The sequence below is a fragment of the Sciurus carolinensis genome, chromosome 12, assembly GCF_902686445.1.
Source record: "Sciurus carolinensis chromosome 12, mSciCar1.2, whole genome shotgun sequence".
Lineage (NCBI taxonomy): Eukaryota > Metazoa > Chordata > Mammalia > Rodentia > Sciuridae > Sciurus > Sciurus carolinensis.
In genome coordinates, this window is record NC_062224.1 from 83,328,415 (window position 1) to 83,342,818 (window position 14,404).

Consider the following 14,404-nt stretch of genomic DNA (forward strand, 5'->3'; position numbering starts at 1 on the left):
ATCCTAGTCAGTGAATACAGCTATGTTCCTCAATTCAATTTCCTACAAATTTAAATAAAAACAGGAATGACCAATAATGATTTACCTTACTGATTCGTTCTGGAGAGATTCTGCAAGCACTGTCAGATGCTGAACACTGGGCAGAGGTGGAATATGATGTCATTTTGACTCTGAAGACACTGCAGTTTGTTGATAAAACTAAAAAGAAATGTATATAAAGAAAACTGTGTCTTTAGCATTAAAAAAAAAAAAAAGTCAAAAGAAGTAAAAATAAAGACATATATAACACCAATATCAGAGCATTCTACATGAACGCAAAATACTCATGCTGATGTTCTCCATACCTTCTAATCACTTTCTAGTTCAGATCCTACAAAAACTTAAAGAGTTTAACAGAGACTAAGAACCATCTATGTCTTCCTCAGGTGAAGCCTGAAACAGACACAGGTTTGGGTATGCTCCAACCTCCACACTGATGTTAATGAGCAAATTGTTTCAGCTGAAAAATCATTCACAATCATCACTTCCCCTTCCCCAGAGGATATCAGCTCCTCTTCTTGGGGAGGTGCTCAAGACCCTCTCTAGAAAACAGAAGTAAAACTGGAGAATTACCAAGGTAAGATTTCAAGTGCATTTCAAGGAAAACCTCAGGAACATGTTGGAACATGTCTCTACAAGGAACCAAACAAAAGTGAGAAGCAACATTTTTACTATCAGTTAAAACAGCTTTTCAATGTACCAAACATAAAAAGAGTATAGCTGGGGCTGCAACTGTGGGTCAGCGGCAGACCCTTGCTTGCCTAGCATGCATGGGACACTGGGTTCGATCCTCAGCATCACATTAAAATAATATAATAAAGGAATTGTGTCTGTCTATATATTTAAAAAAAAAAAAAAAAAGCAAAGCCACTAAACACTTAAAAATGGGTTAAACCAAGATGGACATATATCATCAGAAAAAATGCAACAGGAATTGAAATAAAATTTTAAATTATTCATACTCTACTTCTTAAAAAAAAAAACTATAAAGAAAATAAAGTTTTAAATAAACTGCATAAACTGCTTGAGTTTACCTTCAGGTTTTTCATAAATAGATGACACTCAATTAGTGAAATATGTGACTTAAAAGTTATATCAAGGAAAGGGTGAAAGGAACCTAGAAAAATAAACAAATGCACTGGCTGAAGCTAACAAAATTATCTATTCTTTGGAGAAAGCTAAACTATAACAAAGTATAAATTCCTCCTTGCCCCATTAGCTTCCCTTGTTACAAAACAGGAAGTCAAATAGGATATAAGCACAACTTAAATCTTTAAAGTTGGCTTTTAATTTGTATTTCAAATCTTACAAATATAAAACCAATTGTGATCCCCTCAAACCAGCCAGTCCTATAGTCTTCCCTGTGTCAGTAAATGGCAACTCTAACCTTCTAGTTGTTTAGGTCAATAACTCTCAAAGCCATTCTTGACTCCTCTTATACTCCACACCCAGCCCATAAGTAAATTAAGCTGTATCTTCAGAATATATCCAAAATCTAATCACCTCTCACTATTTCCATTACTACATTCATCTAATCCAACTCTCTCTTAATTGCATCAGGAGATATATGAATAACAAACTCAGTCTCTCCTATATTCTCCCTCAACAGTCAATACAGACTTCCATGACTTCCAGTCACCAATTATGGGGATTTGGACCCATCAGTAACCAACCAATTTTGCAGCAGACCCAACTGGGTATCTCCTAATTTTACCTGGAGAGTGTCAGATTCCACAGACTGAAGGCTCAATCCCACCAGACTGCCCCTCACTGCCAATGCTAATCAAAAGCTGCAGCTTGTTTTACCTGTGCTTCCAACTGACTAGCTATAAATCAGGATTCCCACAACCCACTACTCAGGATCAATTAATTTGTTAAGAGTACTAGGGAAACCACACCTACTGATTTATTACAAAGGATACCGATTAGCACCAGATGGAGAAGCAAAGGGCAAGGTATATGGGAAAAGGTAAGAAGTACACAATCCTTCAGAAACCTCGGCTATCAAAATTATCCTTTTGGGCTTTTATATAGGCTTCATTACATAGACGTGATTGGCATATCATAGGCATCAATGGCTGTTGGTGATCAATTTAACCTTCAGCCCTCCTCTCCTCCCCCAAAGACTGCAGGGTGGGGCTGAAAGTCCCAACACTGATCCTGCCTTAGTTTTTCAGTGACCAGCCCCCATCCCTTAGCTACCTAGGGGCTGCCAGTCATAGGTCAACTTGTTAGAATACAAAATGACATTTATCACTTTGGAAATTCCAAGTATCACTGAAACTGTATGCCAGGAAACTCAGATTAAATTTTTTAAAAATTTACATACATATATATACACATGTACATGTGCATATCATGCCTCCTGAAAGCTTTCTGACTTTCCCTGTCCTCTAGTTCCTATCCTCCTTTTGTCTTTGCTTAAGTGTCAATCTGTCCATGAGGTCTCCCAGTGACCAACCATTTTTAATAAGTGCAACTCCCAACCCCTAAATTCCCTTGTCTCCTCTCCTGCTTTGTTTTTCTCCATCCTTATTACAAACCAATATACTATACATTTTAATTTACCATGCAGAACATAAGCTCTAAGTGGGCAGAGATTTATATCTGTTTGTTCATTAACATATACCCAGTGTTAGTATGTGCCACGTCCTGAGTCAATTCCCAGCACTGGGGGAAAAGTGTGTGTGTGTATTCACAGAACTTAAAGCTGACAACTATATAAACTGTAGAGCAACATTGTGGATGGAAACATTAATAAGAGTGCAGGCATTTTTCAAAAATGGCCTCTCCAAAGAACCCACCTAATGGATCTTTTAACTTACTTAAATCAATAAAATACAGTGGATGAAAATGAAGCAATTCCAGGCCCGGCTGCTTCATTCTGTGGCGCTCATAGAGGTCCCTAAAATCTATTACTTTATTACAAACACACACACACACAAAAACACATGGAGAGGTAAAAGCCCAGTTGTCCAGCTAAACTCAAACTTGTAGCCATACCTCCCAAAACACCACATCTTCCAGCCCACTGCCACCTGACAAAACCTGCGCGACAGACCCCAAGTAAGACCACCAGTCTTTTCAACTCGGCCTATCATCCAACAAAAACGTGAAAAATAAATAAAATCATTGTTTTAACTATGTTTTGGATGATTTATGACATAGCATTAGGTAATTCAAACAAATGGCAGACTCAGGCACATAGATGAACTCCTTTAATAGCTAAACAGTCCTAAGATGTAGGTACTATTATTTTCATTTTGCAGATGAGACAAGAGAAGCATAGAGATGTTATCTGCCCAAAATCACACAATTAGTAAGTTCCTGGAATCAAGATTTCAAACTAACAGAGCAAGCCCTGCTTAGCAGTAATTTTATACAGAATTAATCACAACCCTTTCACTCAAAACCTAACTCCATCTATGGCCCATTTCGTATATGTTCATCCATATATGGTCCATTTTTGCTTTATTATTTTTAATAATGCAATAAGTATCCAATGAACTAGGACTGTGACAACAACCTATATTTAACCATAATATATATCCGCATTCCATTCCCCAACCTCAGGGCAACAATCACCCTGAATCCTCTTTTCATTCTCATGCTTTAGCAATTTACTGAATCAAAATGGATTCCTAAAAAGTGTGTATTTTTAGTTTAGTTGCTCTTTTAAAAAAGCAGGATGCTATATGTAATTAAGAAATTGCTGTTTCACTAGAATAGATTAATCCCTGCCCAGTACGATGGCACATACCTGTAATCCCAACTACACGGGAGGTTGAGACAAGAAGATCACAAATACAAAACCAGCCTAAGAAACTTATAAGACCCTGTCCCAAAATAAAAAATAAAAAGGGCTGTGGATGGAACTCAGTGGTAAATTACATCAATCCCCAGTTTCATAAAGGGGGGAAAATTTAATTCCTACTGACATGTCACCCTAGTTCATTTATATTTTATTTTTTATTATGGTAAAGTGTACATAATTTATCAAATACCACTGGGTCAGTGCATAATTTACCAAGTGCCCCTGGTTTCATTCCCCAGTACTGGGAAAAAAAAAAAAAATACAAAAGGATTTTAAATGTTTTCACCATAGAGAAGTGACAAAAGAATAAATGTTTAATCTCATTTAAACATTATATAATGTATACATATATCAAAACATTACATGGTATCCATAACTTTTGGTTTCATGTCAGTTTTAAAACTTCGTAAAATGTTTTTTTTAAATGTTCTGATACTTTTTCTTTTAATCCATCAATGTGAAATTGTTTCATTTATGGATTTCTTATAATAAACCCTTGTATATCTGAAAAAAAAAAAACTTGATCTTTTATGTATACTATTAGTATGAATTTGCTAATATTTTGTTGAGGTTTTAAAGTCTTTTACTTCACCAATGAGCTACATCCCGTCCTTTTTTGAGGTAGAACCCAAGTTGCTAAGGATCTTGCTAAGTGGCCTCAAACTTGCAATCCTCCTGCCTCAGCCTCAGTCTCCTGAGTTGCTGGAATTACACACTTGTGCCACTCTGGCTCTTCTTCCACTTTTGTCTTTGTGGCCTTTCATGACCTAGTTAATTGTACCTCTCTTCTCTGGACCAATCTTGTTAAAGATAGTCCGCTTTAAGTAAAAAAAAGATTGGCTTTGATCTTCTCTACCTTCTTCTTTCCTCAAATTTCTTCTGATCATTTCTTGATTTCTGAAGTTACCTACTTAGCTTATTCCTTCTTTTATAACCTGAATACTTAAGACTAAAATTATCCACCCCCCAGAATTTTATTTATTTGAGACATGGTCTTACTATGTCACCCAGGCTGGTCTCCAACTTGTGGACTCAAGTGATCCTCTCTACTCAAAATTCCAGGTAGCTAGGACTACAGATGTGTACCACTGTGCCCATCTTGGAATTATTTTTACTTCAGTCCACAGGTTTCTCATTTCTAAATTTCTTATCACAATTTTCTAAACCCACAAGTTACAGTGATAAGCCTCTGCATATTGTATTTTTCCTATTTATGTTTTTGAGGTACACTTCTGATTTAGCTGCAGTGTGATGAGAGATCATCTAGAGCATGAAACCTATCTCTGAAATTATAAAGACTTTCATCCCAGCCTAGGAGACGATGTATTCCGTAACAAATGCCTGCAAAATTCTATGCTCATTAGGTTAAGCTTATTGGTAAAAATCTAACATACCCTTGCTACAAATAACAGAAAAGCAATAAAAACTCCCAACTATGATGATATTCCATTTGTCCACTTAAAGACTTTTAATCAGAGGTATACATGCTTAAATTTTTATTCTTGGTGAGCTGTCATTAATGTACTAATTATCATTACATACTGATTCTTTCCATCTCTGTTAAGATGTTCTGTCTTGAGGTATTTTTTTAATCTTATAAGATTATATCAGCTTCTTTGATCACATCAACTTCTTTGGTTAGTGTTTCCAGGTATGTCTTTTCCCAAATTTTTACTTCAAATGATCACATCAACTTCTTTGGTTAGTGTTTCCAGGTATGTCTTTTCCCAAATTTTTACTTCAAATGTTTACATGTCCTTATGAACTTTCGGTATGCCTCTTGCAAAAAGCATATATCTAGAATGTGGGATTTTATAAACTTTTCTTGTAAACTTTTATTCTTTAATTGGTGAGTTTAGTAAATTTGTTGTAACTAATATATGTGGATCTATTTGTATCATAATTCTGCATTCCAGTTTGTCCTATCTTTGCTTTTAAATATGTACTTACCTTTTTAAAAAATGTTTTCTGTCTCTCTGCTAATAAGTACTTTAGCACTGTATAATCTGGACTTCAGATTCTGGGATATATTATTTTCCTCCCCACCACCCCCAGACTTTAAGACAATAAACAATACAAAGTGATCTAATCACCTTTGCTTCATGTATCTCTTGTAATGATTCCTGCGTTCGAATTTCTCAATGCTTCTTCTAGTACTGTCTTTAATACAGCCAGCAGAACTTTCAAAACCTCATATGCGTGAGATTTTTTTTTTTTTTTTTTGGGTACAGGATATTGAACCAAGGGCACTTAACAACTGAGCCACATTTCCAGTCCTCTTTTATTCTGAGGCAGGGCCTCAGTGAATTATTGAGGCTGGTTCTTAACCCAGGATCTTCCTGCCTCAGCCTCCAAAGTCACTGGGATTTACTGGCCCTGAGAGCCCTGAGAATACTTCATTTCCTACTTAAATGAACATGGTTGGCTATAGAACTCTAGGTTGCTTCAGTACTGTGAAAACTCTTTTTAAGTCTTCTTGCATTTAGTCATACTGCTAAAAATTTTGATATTTTGCTCCCTTGTAAGTGATCATCTGTTCTGAAATTCCAGTACTTCTCTTTTGCTTTGATCTTAATTTGACTATTTAGCTAGGACTTAATTTGACTCACCTAGAAGTAGGTTTTCCTGATTTCTCATCTTCAGCATTTTAAAGAATCAAGTTTTCACAATTTTTTTTAATTCTGAAGGAATTATTCCATTATTTCTTCAAGCATTTCCATTTTATTTCTCTAGGACTTCTATTAAATCATCTACTCCATCTCTGCTTTTTCTATTCTTTTTCCTTACTGTGACTTTGATTTCTCAGTTGTATCCATTCTGTTATGCATCCGGTGTATAATAGAACCACTGTATTCTTCATGCCTATTACTTTGTTTCTCAGTCCCTGCTTACTATTATTTCAAGTTGTGAGCATCTCCCCTCATTTCTTCTAGGATGACTATCAGTTGCTAACTTTAAATTTTTCATCCATCTGACCTAATGTTTCTGTTCCAAATAAGTCTACAAATTTGCTCTTAAAATATCTGTATCCTTCAACTGTATTTTTCTTGGAGGAGATCAGGTACTCAAACAAGCAAAGCACATAGAGGAAATCCAGACTCCAGCTCCCCATCAGCCCCAATAAACTGGGGAAGAGAAATGAGCCTGAAATAGAAAGCCCCAAACCAGAATCCATGCAATCACTCTTCAGATCAGAGTTTCACTCTTTGTTCCCCAAGGACAGAAGCATGACCACAGGGATTTATCAAGACCTAAGGACAAGGGACAAAGAAGAGACTGACTGAAGTTAAACACCACCTGACTTCCAGTTTTGTTTTTTTTTCTCAACTCCTCACAAGCATGGGTTCCTGTAACTCTGATTTATACCTGAGGGGAACTGAACGAGGAATCTCTGACATGGGTGTGGAAAAAGGTAACTCCAAGGTAATGAAGCAGGAAAGATACAGGAGCAGTATTCCCACAGTTCCCTTTCCCCATAATTTTAGTCTCACAGTCTTGACTGTCTGACACTTATTTCAGGCCAGTCCTCCCTTCCCATCAGTTCAAAACGGCCCCCATCACCCATTACTTCTCACAATATTTTCCCTTTATAGTTCTTCGAGGGATGACTTTGGGGAAGGGAGCCAGCAGTCATGCTAGTTCAGCACTGAGGTGGGAACAGGAAAATATTTCTAGGCAGTTTTGAAGAATTTAAACCACAGTGAGGGTTTCTTACATAACACCTGGTAGAAAGTGTTGGGACATTAAAAAGATAACTAATTCAAGAACTATGGAACTTCAGAGCATAAGAAATTAATTTTGGGGCTGGGGAGATAGCTCGGCTGGTAGAGTGCTTGCCTCGCAAGCACAAGGCCCTGAGTTCGATCCCCAGTACCGCAAAAAAAAAAAAAAAAGAAATTAATTTTGACTGCCATGCAGAGGCCAAATGGGACAAAAGAGATAAGAGAGAAAGGATTTTAAAATGGGAGAATACTGGAAAGAATGAGCAAAGAACATACCAAGGACATACATAAGAAATGAAGACAGTGGTGAGCTGGTGAGCTTTAGAACTAAAAGCAAGATTGTCCCTTTTCCACTTGAAATCCCTTTTGAATACAACAGGGTTAAGTACCTTTACCCACTTTTTAAAGAGAAAACAGAGACAAAAATCTCAGTAGTCAGACGGGCATGGTGGATCAGCCCATAATCCCAGCAGTGCAGGAGGCCAAGGCAGGAGGATTTTGAGTTCAAAGCTGGCCTAAGCAACTTAGTGGGACTCTCCCTCTAAATAAAATACAAAAAAGGGCTGGGGGGCTGGGGCTATAGATCAGTAGTGGAGTGCTTGCCTTGCAAATATAAGGCACTGGGTTCAATCCTCAGCACCACATAAAAACAAGTAAAATAAAGCTATTGTGTCCATCTACAACTAAAAAAAAATTTAAAAAGTGTCCCTCCCCTCCACGTGCTGGGGATGTGGCTCAATGCTTAAGTGCTCCTGGGTTCAATCCCCAGCATTAAAAAAAAAAAAAAAAAATTCAGGTAGCTAGTCATGCATATGCCTATAATCCCAGTGACTGGGGAGGCTAGGGCAGGATGATTGCAAGTTCAAGGCCAGTGTCAGAAATTTAGTGAGATCTCTGACAACCCAGTGAGACCCTGTCTCAAAATTTAAAAAGAAAAAGGACTGGGTAAAGTGCCCCTGGTGTTCAATCCCCAGCACCCACCCCTCGGGGCGGGAGGCAGAATCTATATAGCAGCATCTGGGCCCTGCTTACTAGCTTGCTACTGCTGGAAAGATAAACATGGTCTAGCCCCTCAGCCCCTAGTCTTACCTTGTACTGTTCTTCCCTTTCGTTCATTGTACCTTAGCCAAAATGATTTCTTAGTTTCTCAGTCTTTGCTTCCTGTTTCTGGGGTTTGAACACACAGTTCCTTTATCTGGAACACTGTGAGTTCTGTACAACACTGACTCATCCTAAACCTTCAAGTTTCAGGTTAAATGCCACGTCAACAGTCATCAATACAAGGTTGAAGCAAACAGATCACCTGACCCACCCCAATCTTATCACTAAAAAGGTCATTTCTCACATCATGTTCTTCCTGATGTCAAGCAATCAACACCACCTAGTAAGTATATATTCTTTTTTGTTTGTCTGTTTTGGTACCGGGGATTGAACCCAGGGGCACTGAACCACTGAGCCACATCCCCAGTCCCTTTTATATTTTATTTAGAGATAGGGTCTCGATGAGTTGCTGACACTGGCTTCAAATTTGCAATCTTCCTGCCTCAGTCTCCAGAGACACTGAGAGTATAGGCATGCACCATCACACCTGGCTGGTAAGTATTCTTGACCAAAAAAACACAAAGAATCCAAATCTAGATCGAGCTACTAACTACAAGTTTGTAAGGAAATAGAGGGTGGGAAAATAAGTAAACGGTACTAAACGGAGACCATCAGTCAAATCCAGCATGTAGAAAATACTGTAGAACCTGAGCTCTGTAGAGGGAAGGTTGAAGTAGATTCTGAGGAATTGTTCAGAGACTGAAAAAACAAAAACCTATCCAGGTGTGGTGGCACATGCCTTTAAATTCTAGCAGCTCAGGAGTATGAGGCAGGAGGAACTCAAGTTCGAGGCCAGCCTGAGAAACTTGGACATTGTCTACAGGGGCTGAGGTTGTGGCTCAGTGGTAGAACGCTCACCTAGCATGGGTGAGGAACTGGGTTCGATCCTCAGCACTACACAAAAATAAAATAAAGGTATTGTGTCCACCCACAACTAAAAAATATATATATTTAAAAAAAAAGACATTGTCTACAAATAAAAAATTATAAGGGCTGGTGATGTGGTTCAGTGGTAAAAGAGGGAGGAAATGGGAAAGGGGTGTAGCTTAGTAGAGGATCTGCCTAGCACATGCAAGGCCCTGGGTTTGATCCCCAGCATCTCCAAATAACAATGATGGAAGAAACAGAAAACAATATTGCTTTGAATAGGTTATGATTTGTTTTTGTTTTTTTTTGATACCAGGGATTGAACTCAGGGGCACTCAACCCCTGAGCCAGATCCCCAACACTATTTTGTATTTTATTTAGAGACAGGATCTCACTGAGTTGCTTAGTGCCTGGCTCTTGCTGAGGCTGGTTTTTTTTTTTTTTTTTTTTCCTTTTTCTTTTTTTTTTTTTTTTGCGGTGCTGGGGATCAAACCCAGGGCCTTAGTGCTTACAAAGCAAGCACTCTACCAACTGAGCTATCTCCCCAGCCCTGAGACTGGCTTTGAACTCAAGATTCTCCTGTCTCAGCCTCCCAGGCAGCTGGGGATACAAGTTTGCATCACTGCACCTGGCTACAAGCTTTCTTAACTGGTTTTCAACTTACTTTCCATTCCTTCTTGGTATTCTCCAAGTCTTCACTTCTACCACTCAACACCATTATGATGGTAATCTGTTTCCTGAATTTGACTAGCTCCTTTACCACTCACCCCTCAGAGTTTTTAGCATTGACTTTTCAGACTAAGTTGTACCCCAATAGGCCTAACCACTCCCCCAGAATTAATGAACAGAAAATAAAACAATGCTTTAAATTAAAGTAAAATTTTATACTATGGAACCTGTTTCTGTTATTCCAAGCAGCCAACACTTGCTGAACATGCCTAATCCCAGCTACTTGGGAAGCGGAGGGAGAAAAACTGCAGTTCTGACCCAGCCTGGGCAACTTAATGAGAGAGACCCTGTCTCAAAATAAAAATCAAAAAAGAAAAAAGCGTGGACCACAAAAGTGGCTCAGTGGCTAAGTGCCCCTGGGTTCAATACTTAGTAGGGAAAAGAAAAGAAAGAAGCGTGCCGGGCACAGTGGTGCACACCCATGATCCAAGTGACTCCCGAGGCTGAGGTAGGACGATTGCAAATTTGAAACCAACCTCAGCAATTCAGCAAAGTCCTTGCAACTTAGCAAGACCTTCTCAAAATAAAAAATAAAAAGGGCTGGGGATCTGGCTCAGTAGGCAAGCACTCCTGGGTTCAATCTCCAGTACCCAAAAAATAAAAATAAATAAAATAGGTTGGTTTTTTGTTTTGTTTTTGTGGAACTGGGGATTGAACCCAGGGGCACTCTACTGCTGAGCTACATCCTGTCATTTGTCTTGTTTTATTTTTACGGACTGCATTTTGATTCATTGTACACAAATGGGGTACGACTTTTTATTTTTATGGTTGTATATGACGTAGATTCACACCATTCGTGTAACCATGCACGTACACAGGGTAATGATGTCTGTCTCATTCTACCATCTTTCATACCCCCGCCTCCTCCCCCCTCTCATTTCCCTCTATGTAATCCAAAGTTCCTCCATTCTTCTCTTACCCACCCACCCCCCCAGTCATTTGTTTTTGTTTTTGTTTATGAGACATGATCTTGCTAAGTTGTCCAGGCTGGTCTCAAACTTGTGATCCTCCTGCCTCAGTCACCCAAGTAGATGGGAATACAGGCATGAATCACCATGACCGCCTGAAAAATGAATATAAAAAGGGGTGGAAGTGTAGCTCAGTGGTAAAGTACCCTAGGTTCAATTCACAGTACCACCACCCTCTAAAGCCAACATTTAAGCACTTTTGTGTCATGCACTCTTTAAAGCACTTCACATAAAATAACACATTTACTCCTTAAGGAGATGTGAAGAGGTAGACAGTACTGCCCTCAACTGCAGAAAAGGGAACTGAAGCAAAGAGGAAGATAACATGCCCCAAATCATGAAGTACAAGCACTTTGGCTGCAGAAGCCATAACTCTTACCCCATTACCTATTACTGTTTATGTGTAACAGGTAACCATATAAAATTTATTTTTCACTGGGGGTATTAGTTAAAATTTGAAACTCACAGTCTTAGCGCTTGTCCTTTTGCTTTTTCCAAGACTCAAATATTCTTACTCATTCTTCTACCTAGGTCAAAAGTCACTTCCTTAGTCAAAGTTATTCTGAATTCCCAAGGGAAGCTAAAGATGTCAGAGCACCTCTATTAAAACACTTACTTGGGGTGGGCATGTAGCTCAGTGGTAGAGCATATGCAAAACCTTGTGTTCAATACTAGCACCCAAAAAAAAGAACAACCAAAAAACCCCACTTATTATTTTTTCATCTGTGTCCTTACTAGAATGAAATCAGAGAGAGCTATAAGTTTTATTTATCTCAGTGATGATAAAAGAGTGGTTTCCACCCTATATTTTATCCAAGAGATTCCTATATAACTCATTTTAAAATGTCTACCTTAAAAGATAAGTATGATTTTAAGAGTAAAATAAAAATTTATCAGATGGAAGCAGAACTAATCATTCTTATCAATTCTTTAAAGCTGTGGGACCTCTATTAAATACCAGTTTTCAACCCTTTCAACTGGCATATGAGAATGAAAACAATTTTTTCCTTTAAATTTTTTTCTTTTAAAAAAGAAACTACTAGCCAGATGTTTAAAAGATGAAAAGTGCTGCTAAAGTATACTCCAACAAAATTTGCAAAACGAGAAGCCAGGAAATAACTTAAAAATACATCAATGGGAATCTGGTTAAAGAAACTGTTGTACAACACTATAGCACAATACTATGCAAGTACTATGCAAGTTTTTTTTTTTTTTTTTTTTTTTGGGTGCTTACAAGGCAAGCACTATCTCCCCAGCCCCCTATGCAAGTCTTTAAAAGAAAGAATTTTATATATTTATAGAAAGCAGTCCATGATATCTGAAAAACTGGAAGTGCAGAAAACACATACAAAATGGTTACCCTATGGTTTAAAAATGTAAGAGTACAGTCAGAAAGGATAATACATCAAGCAGTTAACATTAGCTAGCCTGGGGGGCTGGGTTAGGAATGTTGGACTGCTAACTAACTTTACACACTTGCGTATTCTGCACTTTTAAGACTTGTGATGCTGGGGCTGGCGTTGTGGCTCAGTGGTAAAGCGCTTCCCTAGCGAGGGTGAAAATGAATAAATAAAATAAAGGTATTGTGTCCATCTACAACTAAGAAAATTTAAAAGAATAAAAAAGGACTTCTGATGCTGACAGTACGGTGAAATAAATACTTGTAAACTAAAACACGGTTTCATATTAGGAAAGTAAGAGGGAGAATACTTCTGAACTGACGTGTTCTAACACTTAATACCTAAAAAATTCCAAGTATCTCTGACACACACAGTTCCGCGTGCCACCGTCCTTAGGCTTCGTGATTCCTAACATCTGTCCTGATGAAGAGCAGCTCGTTTTCAAACTTCAGAAAGTCTAACGGCCACCGGGTTGTACTCTCGGGTCCACACCCCGGAGCCCCACCCCATGATATGGTTTCGGTTAGCCGGGGTGTGGCCCCCTAACGAGCATTTTTCAAACAAGCATTCAAACGAGGTAGAAGATCGGCAGTCTACGATGATTAAATCTTAAGCCACGCCAACCTCATTTTCCCCGTCTCCCTCTCTCCCTCCGCTTTCCTCCAGAGCATCCCGGTATTCCTCAGATCCTGCGTCGGGTTCAGCTCCGCAACTGCGCTACTTGGGTTTTAGGTTTCTGTCGGCCTCCCGCCGCCTCCATTTTCTCTTCGGCGGGCCCTCGTCCCACAACCCTTCCCCCACCAGCCTTCCTTCCGCCCGGCGCGACCGTTCAGCGCCGCCACCCACGCCTCAAGTTCCTCCTGCCCGCTCCCGCGCTCCGAGACCCGCAGACCTGCCCGCCCGCACCGAGACCAGCTCCCGGCTCCCCACCTCCCGCTCCAGACCTCCCGGCACCCCGCAGACAAAACCCGAGAGCCACACCTTACGGTCGCTCCATGAGTCGCTCCCCCTCGGAGCCCGGGGGGAGGGGTGGCAGTCGCAGGTCCTAGGGCCTCGGCAGCATTTTGAAACGGCGAGGAATGAGGGCGCAACTTCCGTCCTCCTAACCCCATCTCCTACGAGAACTTCCGGTGAGGCCTCCGGAAACCATAGATGGGGCAACTGGAGGACTTTAAGAGCTAGAAAGGCTGAACTCTCTACCATAGAGTAGATCCTCGTCCGGGGAGAGAGTCACGCACCTGGGCGACTGAAAGTTGAGGTTGCGAGAGAAAACTTTTGGGGGAACTCGTAGGATCTTGTGGTAGTCACAGAAGGATCATAGGAGATCAAAACACAGGGAAGGGACGGAGTTTAGAACAGAATCAGGAGGCCTCGCCTCGTCCGAAAATTACATACGCTTCCTTGCCAATCACTAGTCCTTACGCCCCAGGGTTGGCGGGAGAGGGAAGACAACATCAGGTGTTGTCGCTAATTGGGGGAGTTTAACTGCAAGTTATGTGGCAAATGCTAAAAGAGAGGTGCCAAGAATAGTGAAAGGGCGCTTGCTTGGATCACACAACCAGATCATCTAGTCTGATCTCTCCCAAAACCAAAGAAGCGCTTTCAGCAAGACCCGCAGGCTGACTGTCTTCGACTTCAGCCGCCTCCTGAAGGAGGGCAATACCCCTCCCTTCCTAATTTCTTTTTTTTTTTTTTTCCCTTCTTCTCCCACTCACTCCCCAGGGGTGCTTTATCGCAGAGCCACATCCCCAGGCCTTTTTATTT

The 14,404-nt window shown here is 39.9% G+C and overlaps 1 protein-coding gene across 17 annotated transcripts in view; it reads right to left on the reverse strand.

The window, feature by feature from the left end:
• Nucleotides 1-13,737, reverse strand: part of Mdm4 (MDM4 regulator of p53) — a 38,242-nt gene extending 24,505 nt beyond the window's left edge. For 14 of the 17 annotated variants that reach the window (XR_007104275.1, XR_007104280.1, XR_007104277.1 and 11 more), the window contains exons 1-2: nt 13,622-13,737; nt 86-198 (exon numbers count right to left, since the gene is read on the reverse strand). Coding sequence is in view for 9 of the 17 variants with exons in the window: in XM_047520213.1 (XP_047376169.1) it covers nt 86-163 (78 nt within the window). In the remaining 8 variants the exon portion in view is untranslated. Of the gene's footprint in view, nt 1-85; nt 199-11,706; nt 11,768-13,264; nt 13,417-13,621 lie in introns of those variants that run through there. The other 3 variants (XM_047520209.1, XM_047520210.1, XM_047520207.1) reach the window with 3 other exon arrangements.
• Between the last annotated feature and the right edge of the window lie 667 nt (nt 13,738-14,404).